The 12,447-nt window shown below is 51.3% G+C and overlaps 1 protein-coding gene across 1 annotated transcript; it reads left to right on the top strand.

The window, feature by feature from the left end:
• Nucleotides 1–1,445: 1,445 nt before the first annotated feature.
• Nucleotides 1,446–12,181, top strand: LOC132567774 (sterile alpha motif domain-containing protein 10-like; the record flags this gene model as incomplete). Its single annotated transcript, XM_060233465.1, has 3 exons — nt 1,446–1,620; nt 9,237–9,377; nt 12,087–12,181. Coding segments are annotated over 3 exons (339 nt in total), but the record flags the coding sequence as incomplete, so codon positions are not given.
• Between the last annotated feature and the right edge of the window lie 266 nt (nt 12,182–12,447).

The following is a 12,447-nucleotide window of genomic DNA, read 5'->3' as shown; positions in this document are numbered from 1 at the left end:
CACATCTCATCGGATCCTGGAAGCTAAATGGGGTCAGCCCTGGTTAGTACTTGGATGGGAGACCACCTGGGCAGTCCAGGGTTGCTGCGCAGAGGCAGGCAACGGCATGCCACCTCTGTGTTTGCCCTGACTTGGATGGGCCCAGCTAGCCACATCTCATCAGGTCATGGAAGCTAAGCAGGGTCAGCCCTAGTTAACACGTGGATATGAGACTTCCAGGGAAGTCCAGGGTTGCTATGCAGAGGCAGGCAATGGCAAGCCACCTCTGGATTTGCCCTGACCTGGATGGCCCAGGCTAGCCTGATCTCATCGGGTCATGGAAGCTAAGCAGTTTCAGCCCTAGTTAACACGTGGATATGAGACTTCCAGGAAAGTCCAGGGTTGCTATGCAGAGGCAGGCAATGGCAAGCCACCTCTGGATTTGCCCTGACTTGGATGGGCCCAGCTAGCCACATCTCATCGGATCCTGGAAGCTAAATGGGGTCAGCCCTGGTTAGTACTTGGATGGGAGACCACCTGGGCAGTCCAGGGTTGCTGCGCAGAGGCAGGCAACGGCATGCCACCTCTGTGTTTGCCCTGACTTGGATGGGCCCAGCTAGCCACATCTCATCAGGTCATGGAAGCTAAGCAGGGTCAGCCCTAGTTAACACGTGGATATGAGACTTCCAGGGAAGTCCAGGGTTGCTATGCAGAGGCAGGCAATGGCAAGCCACCTCTGGATTTGCCCTGACCTGGATGGCCCAGGCTAGCCTGATCTCATCGGGTCATGGAAGCTAAGCAGTTTCAGCCCTAGTTAACACGTGGATATGAGACTTCCAGGAAAGTCCAGGGTTGCTATGCAGAGGCAGGCAACGGCATGCCACCTCTGGATTTGCCCTGACTTGGATGACCCAGGCTAGCCTGATCTCATCAGGTCATGGAAGCTAAGCAGGGTCAGCCCTAGTTAACACGTGGATAGGAGACTTCCAGGAAAGTCCAGGGTTGCTACGCAGAGGCAGGCAATGGCAAGCCACCTCTGGATTTGCCCTGACCTGGATGACCCAGGTTAGCCCGATCTTGCCAGATCTCAGAAGCTAAGCCGTTAGCACTTGGAGGGGAGACCACCAGGGACGTCCAGGGTTGCTACGCAGAGGCAGGCAATGGCAAACCACCTCTGGATTTGCCCTAACCTGGTTGGCTCCGGCTAAAGCCCTGGTTAGCAGCTCTGTCTATTCTCCACCACCTGTTTAGCAGTTCTGTCTAGAGCGCCTGGAAAGTCCAGGGTTGCTACGCAGAGGCAGGCAGTGGCAAACCACCTCTGATCGTCTCTTGCCTTGTAAACCCTACCGGGTCGCCATATTGGACTACGACCCCAATGGCACTTTCGGCCACCCCGTCCCATTTCCTTGACTTGCGGCTGTTTCCGATGCACTCACCCTTCCGTTTCCTTGCTTGTTTCCCGTCGCCTTCAGGGGCGGAACTACGACCACTACGGCATCTACCACACCAGCCCGACGCTAGGCAGCCTTACGAAGCCGGTGGTGCTGTGGACGCAGCAGGACGTGTGCAAATGGCTGAAGAAGCATTGCCCGCACAACTATCTCATCTACGTGGAGGCCTTTTCCCATCACGCCATCACAGGTACCGGTTTTTAACCTTTCTTCATAGAGAGAGGTGTTCCAGCCTTTCAGCCTTTCCTCCTAGGGAAGGGGCTTCAACTCCCTCGTCGTCTTGTTTGCCCTCCTTTGCATTTCACTATATCACAGAGAGAGACGGGGCTGGTGAATTTAGGCAAGAGAGAAATCCACTCTGCTTCCCAGCCTTTGAAGATGAAGATGAAGATATTGGATTTATATCCCGCCCTCCACTCCGAAGAGTCTCAGAGCGGCTGACAATCTCCTTTCCCTTCCTCCCCCACAACAGACACCCTGTGAGGTGGGTGGGGCTGGAGAGGGCTCTCCCAGCAGCTGTCCCTTTCAAGGACAGAGAGCGGCCTACAATCTCCTTTCCCTTCTTCCCCCACAACAGTCACCCTGTGAGGTGGGTGGAGCTGGAGAGGGCTCTCCCAGCAGCTGCCCTTTCAAGGACAGAGAGCGGCCTACAATCTCCTTTCCCTTCCTCCCCCACAACAGACACCCTGTGAGGTGGGTGGAGCTGGAGAGGGCTCTCCCAGCAGCTGCCCTTTCAAGGACAGAGAGCGGCCTACAATCTCCTATATCTTCTCCCCCTACAACAGACACCCTGTGAGGTGGGTGGGGCTGGAGAGGACTCTCACAGCAGCTGCCCTTTCAAGGACAACTTCTGCCAGAGCTAAGGCTGACCCAAGCCCATTCCAGCAGGTGCAAGTGGAGGAGCGGGGCATCAAACCCGGTTCTCCCAGATAAGAGTCCGCACACTTAACCACTACACCAAACTGGCTCTTTGGGGCTTCCACGTTGCTTTTTCCAAGCACCTCTGCCCCAGCAGGGCAATGAGCAAGGCCAAGTCCTCTTTGTATGGCTGCCTTGTTCCCGCATCCAAATCAAGGCAGAACAGGAATGGAGGCAGAAGCACTCGAAAAAGGAGGAGGAGGAGGAGGATTTATATCCCTCCCTATACTCTGAATCTCAGAGTGGTTCACAATCTCCTTTACCTCCCCCCCCACACACACACACACAACAGACACCCTGTGAGGTGGGTGGGACTGAGAGAGCTCTGACAGAAGCTGCCCTTTCGAGGACAACTCCCGCCAGAGCTATGGCTGGCGCAAGGCCATTCCAGCAGCTGCAAGTGGAGGAGTGGGGAATCTTAAATAATTTAATGTATTGGCTTCATTGTTTTAACTATTCTGATGTTTTATTGCTGATTTTACTGTTTTAGCATGTTGGAATCCGCCCGGAGCCCTTATGGTAAAGGGCAGGCTATAAATTAAAAAAACAACAACAACCCAGTTCTCCCAGACAAGAGTCCACACACTTAACCACTACACCTGGCGCTCAACACAGATCCCTCCGTTTCCAGTTTGACCCATCAAGATGATTCGGGTTCCCATTTGCCTGCTTATGGAGGGAGACCTCTAGCCGATCGGTCCAAAGTCGGCAAGACGAGTTTCAGCTGCAGTTTATCTCCTTTCTGGTTCGCGTTTCTCTCTCCTGCCCTGTGGGGGCAGAAATTAAAGTCCAGCTCATTTCAGCAACGAGGGCGGACTTGAGAACTGTGGGAGGAACAAACTTCTCTGGCAGAATCAGCACGACGAAAGGTCTGAGGAAGAATTCTCTGGATTGTAGTGCGGCATCCCTTGTAGTCTCTGCTTATTGTCCTGAAGCAGGGGTGGCCAAACTGTGGCTCTTTCACACTTATTATGTGGCTCTTGAAGCCCCCATCCCCACCCCAGCAACTGACCTGGAAAAGGCATTTCTCTCTTTAAATCCCTTCTGCAAGCCAAATCAGCCAGCAGCTTGGAGAACGCATTTAAAGTTAAAGTTGCTTTCTTTCCACCTCTCCCTCCTTCCCCATCTATTTGCCTTCCTTCCTTCCTTCCTTCCTTCCTTCCTTCCTTCCTTCCTTCCTTCCTTCCTTCCTTCCTTCCTTCCTTCCTTCCTTCCTTCCTTCCTTCCTCGCGGCTCTCAAACATCTGCGTCTTGCGGCTCTCAAACGTCTGGCGTTCGTGTTTTGTGGCTCTCGAGCATCTGACGTTTATTTTATGTGGCTCTTACGTTAAGCAAGTTCGGCCACCCCTGTCCTGGAGGGATCAGGGCCTCCCCCGTCATCTATTTCTTGCCATGCAGAGATCCTCCCGCCTTTATTCCTTCTCAGCGGGGAAGGTACGTAGAACAGCCGTTCAGAAATGACATCCCCCTGAGGTTGCTAAAGGTAAAGGTAGTCCCCTGCCAAAGCACCAGTCGTTTCCGACTCTGGGGTGACATGTCATCACGACGTTTTCACAGGGTGGTTTGCCCTTGCCTTCCGCAGTCATCTACACTTCCCCCTCAGCAAGCGGAGTACTCATTTGACCGACCTCGGAAGGATTGGAAGGCTGAGTCAACCTCAAGCCGGCTACCTGAACCCAGCTTCCACCGGGATTGAACTCAGGTTGTGAGCAGAGCTTGGACTGCAGTGCTGCAGCTTACCGCTCTGCGCCACGGGGCTCTTCCCGAGGTTGCTAGGCTGTCTTAAAAGAGTAAATCCAGGGTGGGTGGATGGGAAAGGACAAAGGGATCTTCACAGACGAACATCAGGACAGGTGAGATGTGCAATTTTGGGATGAATATTTTACATAGCCGATGAACACCCACCGCTCTGGATCTGGAAGACGCAGCCAATAATCAGCCTGTCCTTGTTTGGTGCATCTGTCGGAGGTTCGGGGAGCGGAGAAACGAGAAAGGGAGCAGGTTGAATTCCTATTTCCATCCCCTGTTCTCTGTTTGTTCACTAGAGAGTATTGTGTCTGTGTCCCAGTTCGAGAGGCAGGGATGCAGAAAGAAATGGAGATTGGAGGGGGGAAGGGAGAAAGTTGGAGAATCAAAGGTTGGAGAATCAATCTAGCGCCCCGGGCCCTGGAGGCTCTGTAAAACGCTAATGGAACAGCTCTGCCCAGGTTCTCGTATGAGAAATAAAGGACGCATTAGTAATCATACCCCCCCCCCCCCAGAGATGGGGACAAAGCAGGTTACAAAATCCCTCTTTCGTGGATGACAGGAGAGGTGGCTGATGGGAAACTCTAATGCATTCTAACAGGGACGTGCCAATTTCCCATCATTCCGTCAGCAAGTACAGGGAGCCTTCAAAACAAAGCAAATCTTAATGCAAGAGGTAGATGGAAGAAACAAACAAAGGCTTGGGAAAGAGCGTTTGGCCAGTTGTGCCATTTGTAGAGCCAAGGCACTGCTGCGTCATTTTCTGATGTACTTTAGCAGCCGGCTTTTCAGTTTTGCAGGGTGTGTGTGTGGATTTTTGGCTGTGTGAGCCCTGCTCTGTTTGACTGGCTTGCAGGGTGACCTTAGATTCAATAGTAGGGAGAGTTCAGCCAAAGTTTCGATGAGAGCTCAGCTTAGCTGTAGTTTCAGTGAGAGCGCAGCTCAGCCGAAGTTTCAGTAAGAGTGCAGTTCAGCCGAAGTTTCGGTGAGGGGACGGGCTCGGCCGAAGTTTCGGTGAGGGGATGGCTCAGCCAAAGTTTCGGTGAGGGGACGGCTCGGCCGAAGTTTCGGTGAGGGGATGGCTGGGCCAAAGTTTCGGTGAGAGGGCGGCTCGGGCGAAGTTTCGGTGAGGGGACAGCTCAGCCGAAGTTTTGGTGAGGGGACGGCTCGGCCGAAGTTTCGGTGAGGGGACGGCTCAGCCGAAGTTTCGGTGAGGGGACGGCTCGGCCAAAGTTTCGGTGAGAGGACGGCTGGGCCGAAGTTTCGGTGAGAGGGCGGCTCGGGCGAAGTTTCCGTGAGGGGACGGCTCGGCCGAAGCTTCCGTGAGAGGGCGGCTCGGCCGAAGTTTTGGTGAGAGCACAAGTGCTGCAACTTTTCGAGTGCCATTTGGAGGCTGATTCTTTATAGCTGGTGCCAAGCAAGGACAGCGAGCAGTCTTAAAATGGCTTGCTTTTTAAAAAAATACTTCTCATCCCCAAGTGACTCAGAGCATTGACAGCAAGACACGGATGTTAGCTGACTGCTTAAATCGGTGGTACACCACAGACGTTCCTGCTACGTCATGGCTCAAAAGCAGCAAGAAAAATGGGGCAGGTAGTTCCGCAGGAGAATATTCCAGTGTCTCCCCCTCCTCCTTTCTTGGCTGCTTTTAATGACCAGTGTTCCCCCTAAGCTGAGTTCCCCCTAAGCTCACAGATTTTTAGCCTCTGGCTCGCACATTTTTGGCCTAGCTCAGGAAAAAATAGCCCCAGAACAAACGAATGTATGCAGTAGCTCACGGCTTTAACGCCAGTAGCACACAAAGTAGAATTTCAGCTCCCAAGACTCCACAGCTTAAAGCAGGGGTGGTGCTTATGAGCCACGCGGCTGTTTCACACATGTCATGTGACTCTTGACGCCCTCATCACCCCATTGACTTGGAGAAGGTATTTGTCTCTCTAAATCACTTCTCTGAGCTGGCTTGGAGAATACATTTGAAGTTAAAGTTGCTTTTGTTCTACCTCTCCCTCCCCATCTATTGTCTTTCCTGCTAATTCTCAAACATCTGATGTTCATGTCTTGCGGGTCTCAAACATCTGATGTTTACTCTAGAGAGCCAGTTTGGTGTAGTGGTTAAGTGTGCGGACTCTTATCTGGTTTGATTCGCCACTCGTCCACTTGCACCTGAAGAAGATGAAGAAGATATTGGATTTATATCCCGCCCTCCACTCCGAAGAGTCTCAGAGCAGCTCACCATCTCCTTTCCCTTCCTCCCCCACAACAGACACCCTCTGAGGTAGATGAAGATATTGGATTTATATCCCGCCCTCCACTCCGAAGAGTCTCAGAGCAGCTCACAATCTCCTTTACCTTCCTCCCCCACAACAGACACCCTGTGAGGTAGATGAAGATATTGGATTTATATCCCGCCCTCCACTCCGAAGAGTCTCAGAGCGGCTCACAATCTCCTTTCCCTTCCTCCCCCACAACAGACACCCTATGAGGTAGATGAAGATATTGGATTTAAATCCCGCCCACCACTCCGAAGAGTCTCAGAGCGGCTCACCATCTCCTTTCCCTTCCTCCCCCACAACAGACACCCTATGAGGTAGATGAAGATATTGGATTTATATCCCGCCCTCCACTCCGAAGAGTCTCAGAGCGGCTCACAATCTCCTTTCCCTTCCTCCCCCACAACAGACACCCTATGAGGTAGATGAAGATATTGGATTTAAATCCCGCCCACCACTCCGAAGAGTCTCAGAGCGGCTCACCATCTCCTTTCCCTTCCTCCCCCACAACAGACACCCTATGAGGTAGATGAAGATATTGGATTTATATCCCGCCCTCCACTCCGAAGAGTCTCAGAGCGGCTCACAATCTCCTTTCCGTTCCTCCCCCACCACAGACACCCTGTGAGGTGGGTGGGGCTGGAGAGGGCTCTCCCAGCAGCTGCCCTTTCAAGGACAGAGAGCGGCCTACAATCTCCTTTACCTTCCTCCCCCACAGCAGACACCCTGTGAGGTGGGTGGGGCTGGAGAGGGCTCTCACAGCAGCTGCCCTTTCAAGGACAACCTCTGCCACAGCTATGGCTGACCCAAGGCCATGCTAGCAGGTGCAAGCGGAGGAGTGGGGAATCAAACCCAAAACCCAGTTCTCCCCAGATAAGAGTCCGCACACTTAACCACTACACCAAACTGGCTCTCCTGCTGGAATGGCCTTGGGTTAGCCATAGCTATCATAGGCGTTGTCCTTGAAAGGGCAGCTGCTGTGACAGCCCTCTCAGCCCCACCCACCTCACAGGGTGTTTATTGTGTGGGGAGAAGATATAGGAGATTGGAAGCCGCTCTGAGTCTCTGATTCAGAGAGAAGAGCGGGGTATAAATCTGCAGTCTTCTTCTTCTCTATGTGGCTCTTACGTTAAACAAGTTTGGCCACTCCTGGCTTAGAGAGAACACTGCTAATGACAGGTTGCTTTGAGGTTCAGGGCAGAATTTGGATGTGGGAAGAAGGATAGAGGCGGAAGTGCTTGGACAACACATCCCTTGGTTTCCAATTTGACACATTGAGAGGATTAAAATAGGCTTTAAATACATACAGAAACAGATATTGATAACAACTAAAAACAGACATAAGCAGGGGTGGAATTCTAGCAGGAGCTCCTTTGCATGTTAGGTCATACACCCCTGATGTAGCCAATCCTTCAAGAGCTTACAAGGCTTTTAGTACAGGGCTTGCTGCGAGCTCCAGGAAGATTGGCTACATCCGGGAGGGTGTGGTCTAATATGCAAAGGAGCTCCTGCTAGAATTCCACCCCTGGACATAAACCAAACAAAGCAGAAACATCTTCACTTTCTGGCGGGCCAATGTCAGTGATGGAACTGGACAGGTGAGAGGCTGTTCTGACCAGGTCCAGTCAGACCTGATTCCAGCCAGTCCAACAGTATGATGCGATAGCTAAAAAAGGCAAATGCAGTTTTGGGCTGTATCAATGGAAGCATAGTGTCCAGATCACGTGAAGTGATGGTATCGCTTTACTCTGCTGTGGTTAGACCTCACCTGGAGGATTGTGTTCAGTTTGGGGAAGCATATTTTAAGAAGGATATAGACAAGCTGGAATGGGTCCAGAGGAGGGCGATGAAAATGGTGAGGGGTCTGGAGACCAAGTCCTATGAAGAAGGGTTGAAGGAGCTGGGCATGTTGAGCCTGGAGAGGAGGCGGCTGAGAGGTGATACGATCACCATCTTCAAGGACTTGAAGGGCTGTCATAGAGAGGATGGTGTGGAATTGTTTTCTGTGGCCCCAGAAGGTAGGACCAGAACTAACAGGATGAAATTAAATCAAAAGGGTTCTTCAACTAAACATTTGGAAGAACTTCCTGACCGTTAGAGCGGTTCGTAAGTGGAACAGGCTTCCTCCTTGGGAGGTGGTGGGCTCGCCTTCTTTGGAGGTTTTCAGACAGAGGCTAGATTGTGTAGGGGGTGGACTCGGTGACACAGAAGGCCCCTCCCAACTCTATGATTCTATGAAGCTGAATTAGCCCAATTGCTGGGGCTTGTCCACATTCTCAATTTTTTTCCTGCATGCATTTTTCTCCCTCTAGCAGTCGATTCAATATTATATTGCTGTATGTCCAGCATAAAAACCTGCAGTTTAAATCTGCAGGGAGATATGCCAAACCTACAGTGATGTAATATCAAATTGACCACTAGGGGGAGCAAAAAACACATGTAGAAAAGTGGGGCGGGAGCGCAATAGAGACGCACAAGCAACAAATGCGAACAGCCCAAGCTATGCCAGCTTGTCCTACTGAATTAGTAGGACTGTCAGACAGGAGGTTTGGGAGAGCAGGGATATGGGGGGGGTCACGACATTGCATGTGCTGTGTTGTCACTCCTGGGGAAAACCTGGAAATGATGTTAAGTTAGCTCTAGGAATCACTGGAAGCTCTGTGGTAAAACTCATAGAGTTCGCAGAAGTTCCTAGAGCTACTCTGTGTCACGTCTGGGTTTTCCCTGGGAGTGACGTAGCAGCACATGTGACGCTACTGGTTGTTTTTTATTAAACTTCTTCCTCCTCGTCTTGGAGCGATGGCAGGCAACAAAAGCCAGCCAGGAGATTGGTAAGCCTATGAATGAGTCTCGGTTGCTTTTTTCTTGCCAGGACGGGCGCTCTTACGGTTAAACGCGGAGAAGCTGCAGCGCATGGGGATTATCCACGAGTCTCAGCGGCAGGAAGTCCTCCAGCAGGTGCTTCAGCTGCAGGTGCGGGAAGAGGTCCGCAACCTTCAGCTCCTCAGTCAAGGTAGAGCGGGGGAGGGGAGGGGGGGAAGGGCATGGTGTCATGCGGCTTTCTCTCCGAGCCTGGATAGAGGGGCAGCGGGGGGAGGGGCCGGCAAGGCCATGGGATGAAGCAGCCCGAAGCACTGTGAGGTCCTCAGGGCTTGTTTTTTTCCTAGCAGGAGCTCCTTTGCATATTAGGCCACACACCCCTGATGTAGCCAATCCTCTAAGAGCTGACAGGGCTCTTTGTACAGGGCTTACTGTACGTTCCAGGAGGATTGGCTGCATCAGGGGTGTGTGGCCTAATATGCAAAGGAGTTCCTGCAACAAAACAAAGCCCTGGCCCTATCTATCGTAGTTAACGCTACCTAGTATATGTACCACCCTCTGCAGAGTTTTAGCGTTCTACTGGAGATAAGAACATAAGAGAAGGCATGTTGGATCAGGCCAGTGGCCCCTCCAGTCCAACACTCTGTGTCACAGAAGAACATAAGAGAAGCCCTGTTGGATCAGGCCAGTGGCCCCTCCAGTCCAACACTCTGTGTCACATAAGAACAGAAGAGAAGCCATGTTGGATCAGGCCAGTGGCCCCTCCAGTCCAACACTCTGTGTCACATAAGAACATAAGAGAAGCCCTGCTGGATCAGGCCAGTGGCCCCTCCAGTCCAACACTCTGTGTCACATAAGAACATAAGAGAAGCCATGTTGGATAAGGCCAATGGCCCCTCCAGTCCAACACTCTGTGTCACATAAGAACATAAGAGAAGCCATGTTGGATCAGGCCAATGGCCCCTCCAGTCCAACACTCTGTGTCACATAAGAACATAAGAGAAGCCCTGCTGGATCAGGCTAGTGGCCCCTCCAGTCCAACACTCTGTTTCACATAAGAACATAAGAGAAGCCATGTTGGATAAGGCCAATGGCCCCTCCAGTCCAACACTCTGTTTCACATAAGAACATAAGAGAAGCCATGTTGGATCAGGCCAGTGGCCCCTCCAGTCCAACACTCTGTGTCACATAAGAACATAAGAGAAGCCCTGTTGGATCAGGCCAATGGCCCCTCCAGTCCAACACTCTGTTTCACATAAGAACATAAGAGAAGCCCTGTTGGATCAGGCCAGTGGCCCCTCCAGTCCAACACTCTGTGTCACATAAGAACATAAGAGAAGCCCTGCTGGATCAGGCCAGTGGCCCCTCCAGTCCAACACTCTGTTTCACATAAGAACATAAGAGAAGCCCTGTTGGATAAGGCCAATGGCCCCTCCAGTCCAACACTCTGTTTCACATAAGAACATAAGAGAAGCCATGTTGGATCAGGCCAGTGGCCCCTCCAGTCCAACACTCTGTGTCACATAAGAACATAAGAGAAGCCCTGCTGGATCAGGCCAGTGGCCCCTCCAGTCCAACACTCTGTGTCACATAAGAACATAAGAGAAGCCCTGCTGGATCAGGCCAGTGGCCCATCTAGTCCAACACCCTGTGTCACATAAGAGAAGCCATGTTGGATCAGGCCAATGGCCCATCCAGTCCAACACTCTGTGTCACACAGTGGCCAATATATGTGTGTGTGTGTACACACACACACACACACATACATATATATATATATATATATAATGTGGCTAATAGCCACTGATGGACCTCTGCTCCATATTCTTATCCAATCCCCTCTTAAAGTTGGCTATGCTTGTAGCTGCCACCACCTCCTGTGGCAGTGAATTTGGGTGAAGAAGGGCTTCCTTTTATCCGTTCTAACCCGACTGCTCAGCAATTTCATCGAATGCCCACGATTTCTTGTATTGTGAGAAAGGGAGAAAAGTACCTCTTTCTCTACTTTCTCCAGCCCATGCATTATCTTGTAAACCTCTATCATGTCACCCCGCAGTCGACATTTCTCCAAGCTAAAGAGCCCCAAACGTTTTAACCTTTCTTCATAGGAAAAGTGTTCCAAACCTGTAATCATTCTAATTGCCCTTTTCTGGACTTTCTCCAATGCTATAATATCCTTTTTGAGGTGCGGCGACCAGAATTGCACACAGTACTTCAAATGAGACCGCACCATCAATTTATACAGGGGCCTTATGATACTGGCTGATTTGTTTTCAATTCCCTTCCTAATAATTCCCAGCATGGCGTTGGCCTTTTTTATTGTAAAGATAAGAACGCTAAAGGAGGGGTGGACAAACTGTGACTTGGGAGCCGCATGTGGCTCTTTGACATGTATTGTGTGGCTCTTGAACCCCCCCACTCCCCTGTTGGCCTGCTTGGAGAAGGCATGTCTCTCTTTAAATAACTTCTCCAAGCCAAGTCAGTTGGTGGCTTGGAGAATGCATTTAAAGTTAAAGCTGCTTTCTTTCCACCTCTCCCTCCCCCACTTATTTGCCTACCTGCCTTCCTGTCTTGCAGCTCTGCAACATCTAACGTTCATATCTTGTGGCTCTCGAGCATCTGAAATTCATATCTCAAACATCTGATGTTTATTCTATGTGGCTCTTACATTAAGCAAATTTGGCCACCCCCGTGCTAAACCTTTGCGGAGAGTGGTGCGTACACTAGGTAACATTATGTTGCGGGTATGTACAGAAACAAGGGAGTTCCTGCTACGAAAGGTCTGGGGTTCCTATTGTTGCGGCGACTCTCTCCCCCGTCCTTCAGCAGCTACCGGTGTTCCTCAACAGCCACCGTACTTATTCCCTTTTCCGTTCCTTTCTTATTCTACCTCCCTTTGCAGCTTCTTATGGAAACGTCTCGTAACCCCTCCACCTGTCTGGCAGCAGACTGGCGCAACACTGTGACCTGAAAACATCTCTGGGACAATGGACGGTGTGGACCACCAACATCTGGTCTGGGTCACATCTCCTTTGCATATTAGGGACTCGTCTACTGCATACTTGGAAAGAGACAGAGACAGACTCCCAAGGATGCAGAGGGCGAAGCTCTCTCTTCCCTGCGCCTTTGTCTCTTCATCCTCCATCTCGACACCAGCCATCCGAACAGATTTCAAATTCATGCCGCAAGAAACGAGAGCCCTCCCAGACTCACAAGACTCAGCCGTGCAGGATCCAGTCACAGTGTACGACTGCTCCTTGGCT

This window comes from Heteronotia binoei, chromosome 2 (genome assembly GCF_032191835.1).
Source record: "Heteronotia binoei isolate CCM8104 ecotype False Entrance Well chromosome 2, APGP_CSIRO_Hbin_v1, whole genome shotgun sequence".
NCBI classification, from domain to species: domain Eukaryota; kingdom Metazoa; phylum Chordata; class Lepidosauria; order Squamata; family Gekkonidae; genus Heteronotia; species Heteronotia binoei.
Note: the sequence above shows the minus strand (reverse complement) of the source record. Positions and strands in the feature narration are given on the sequence as shown.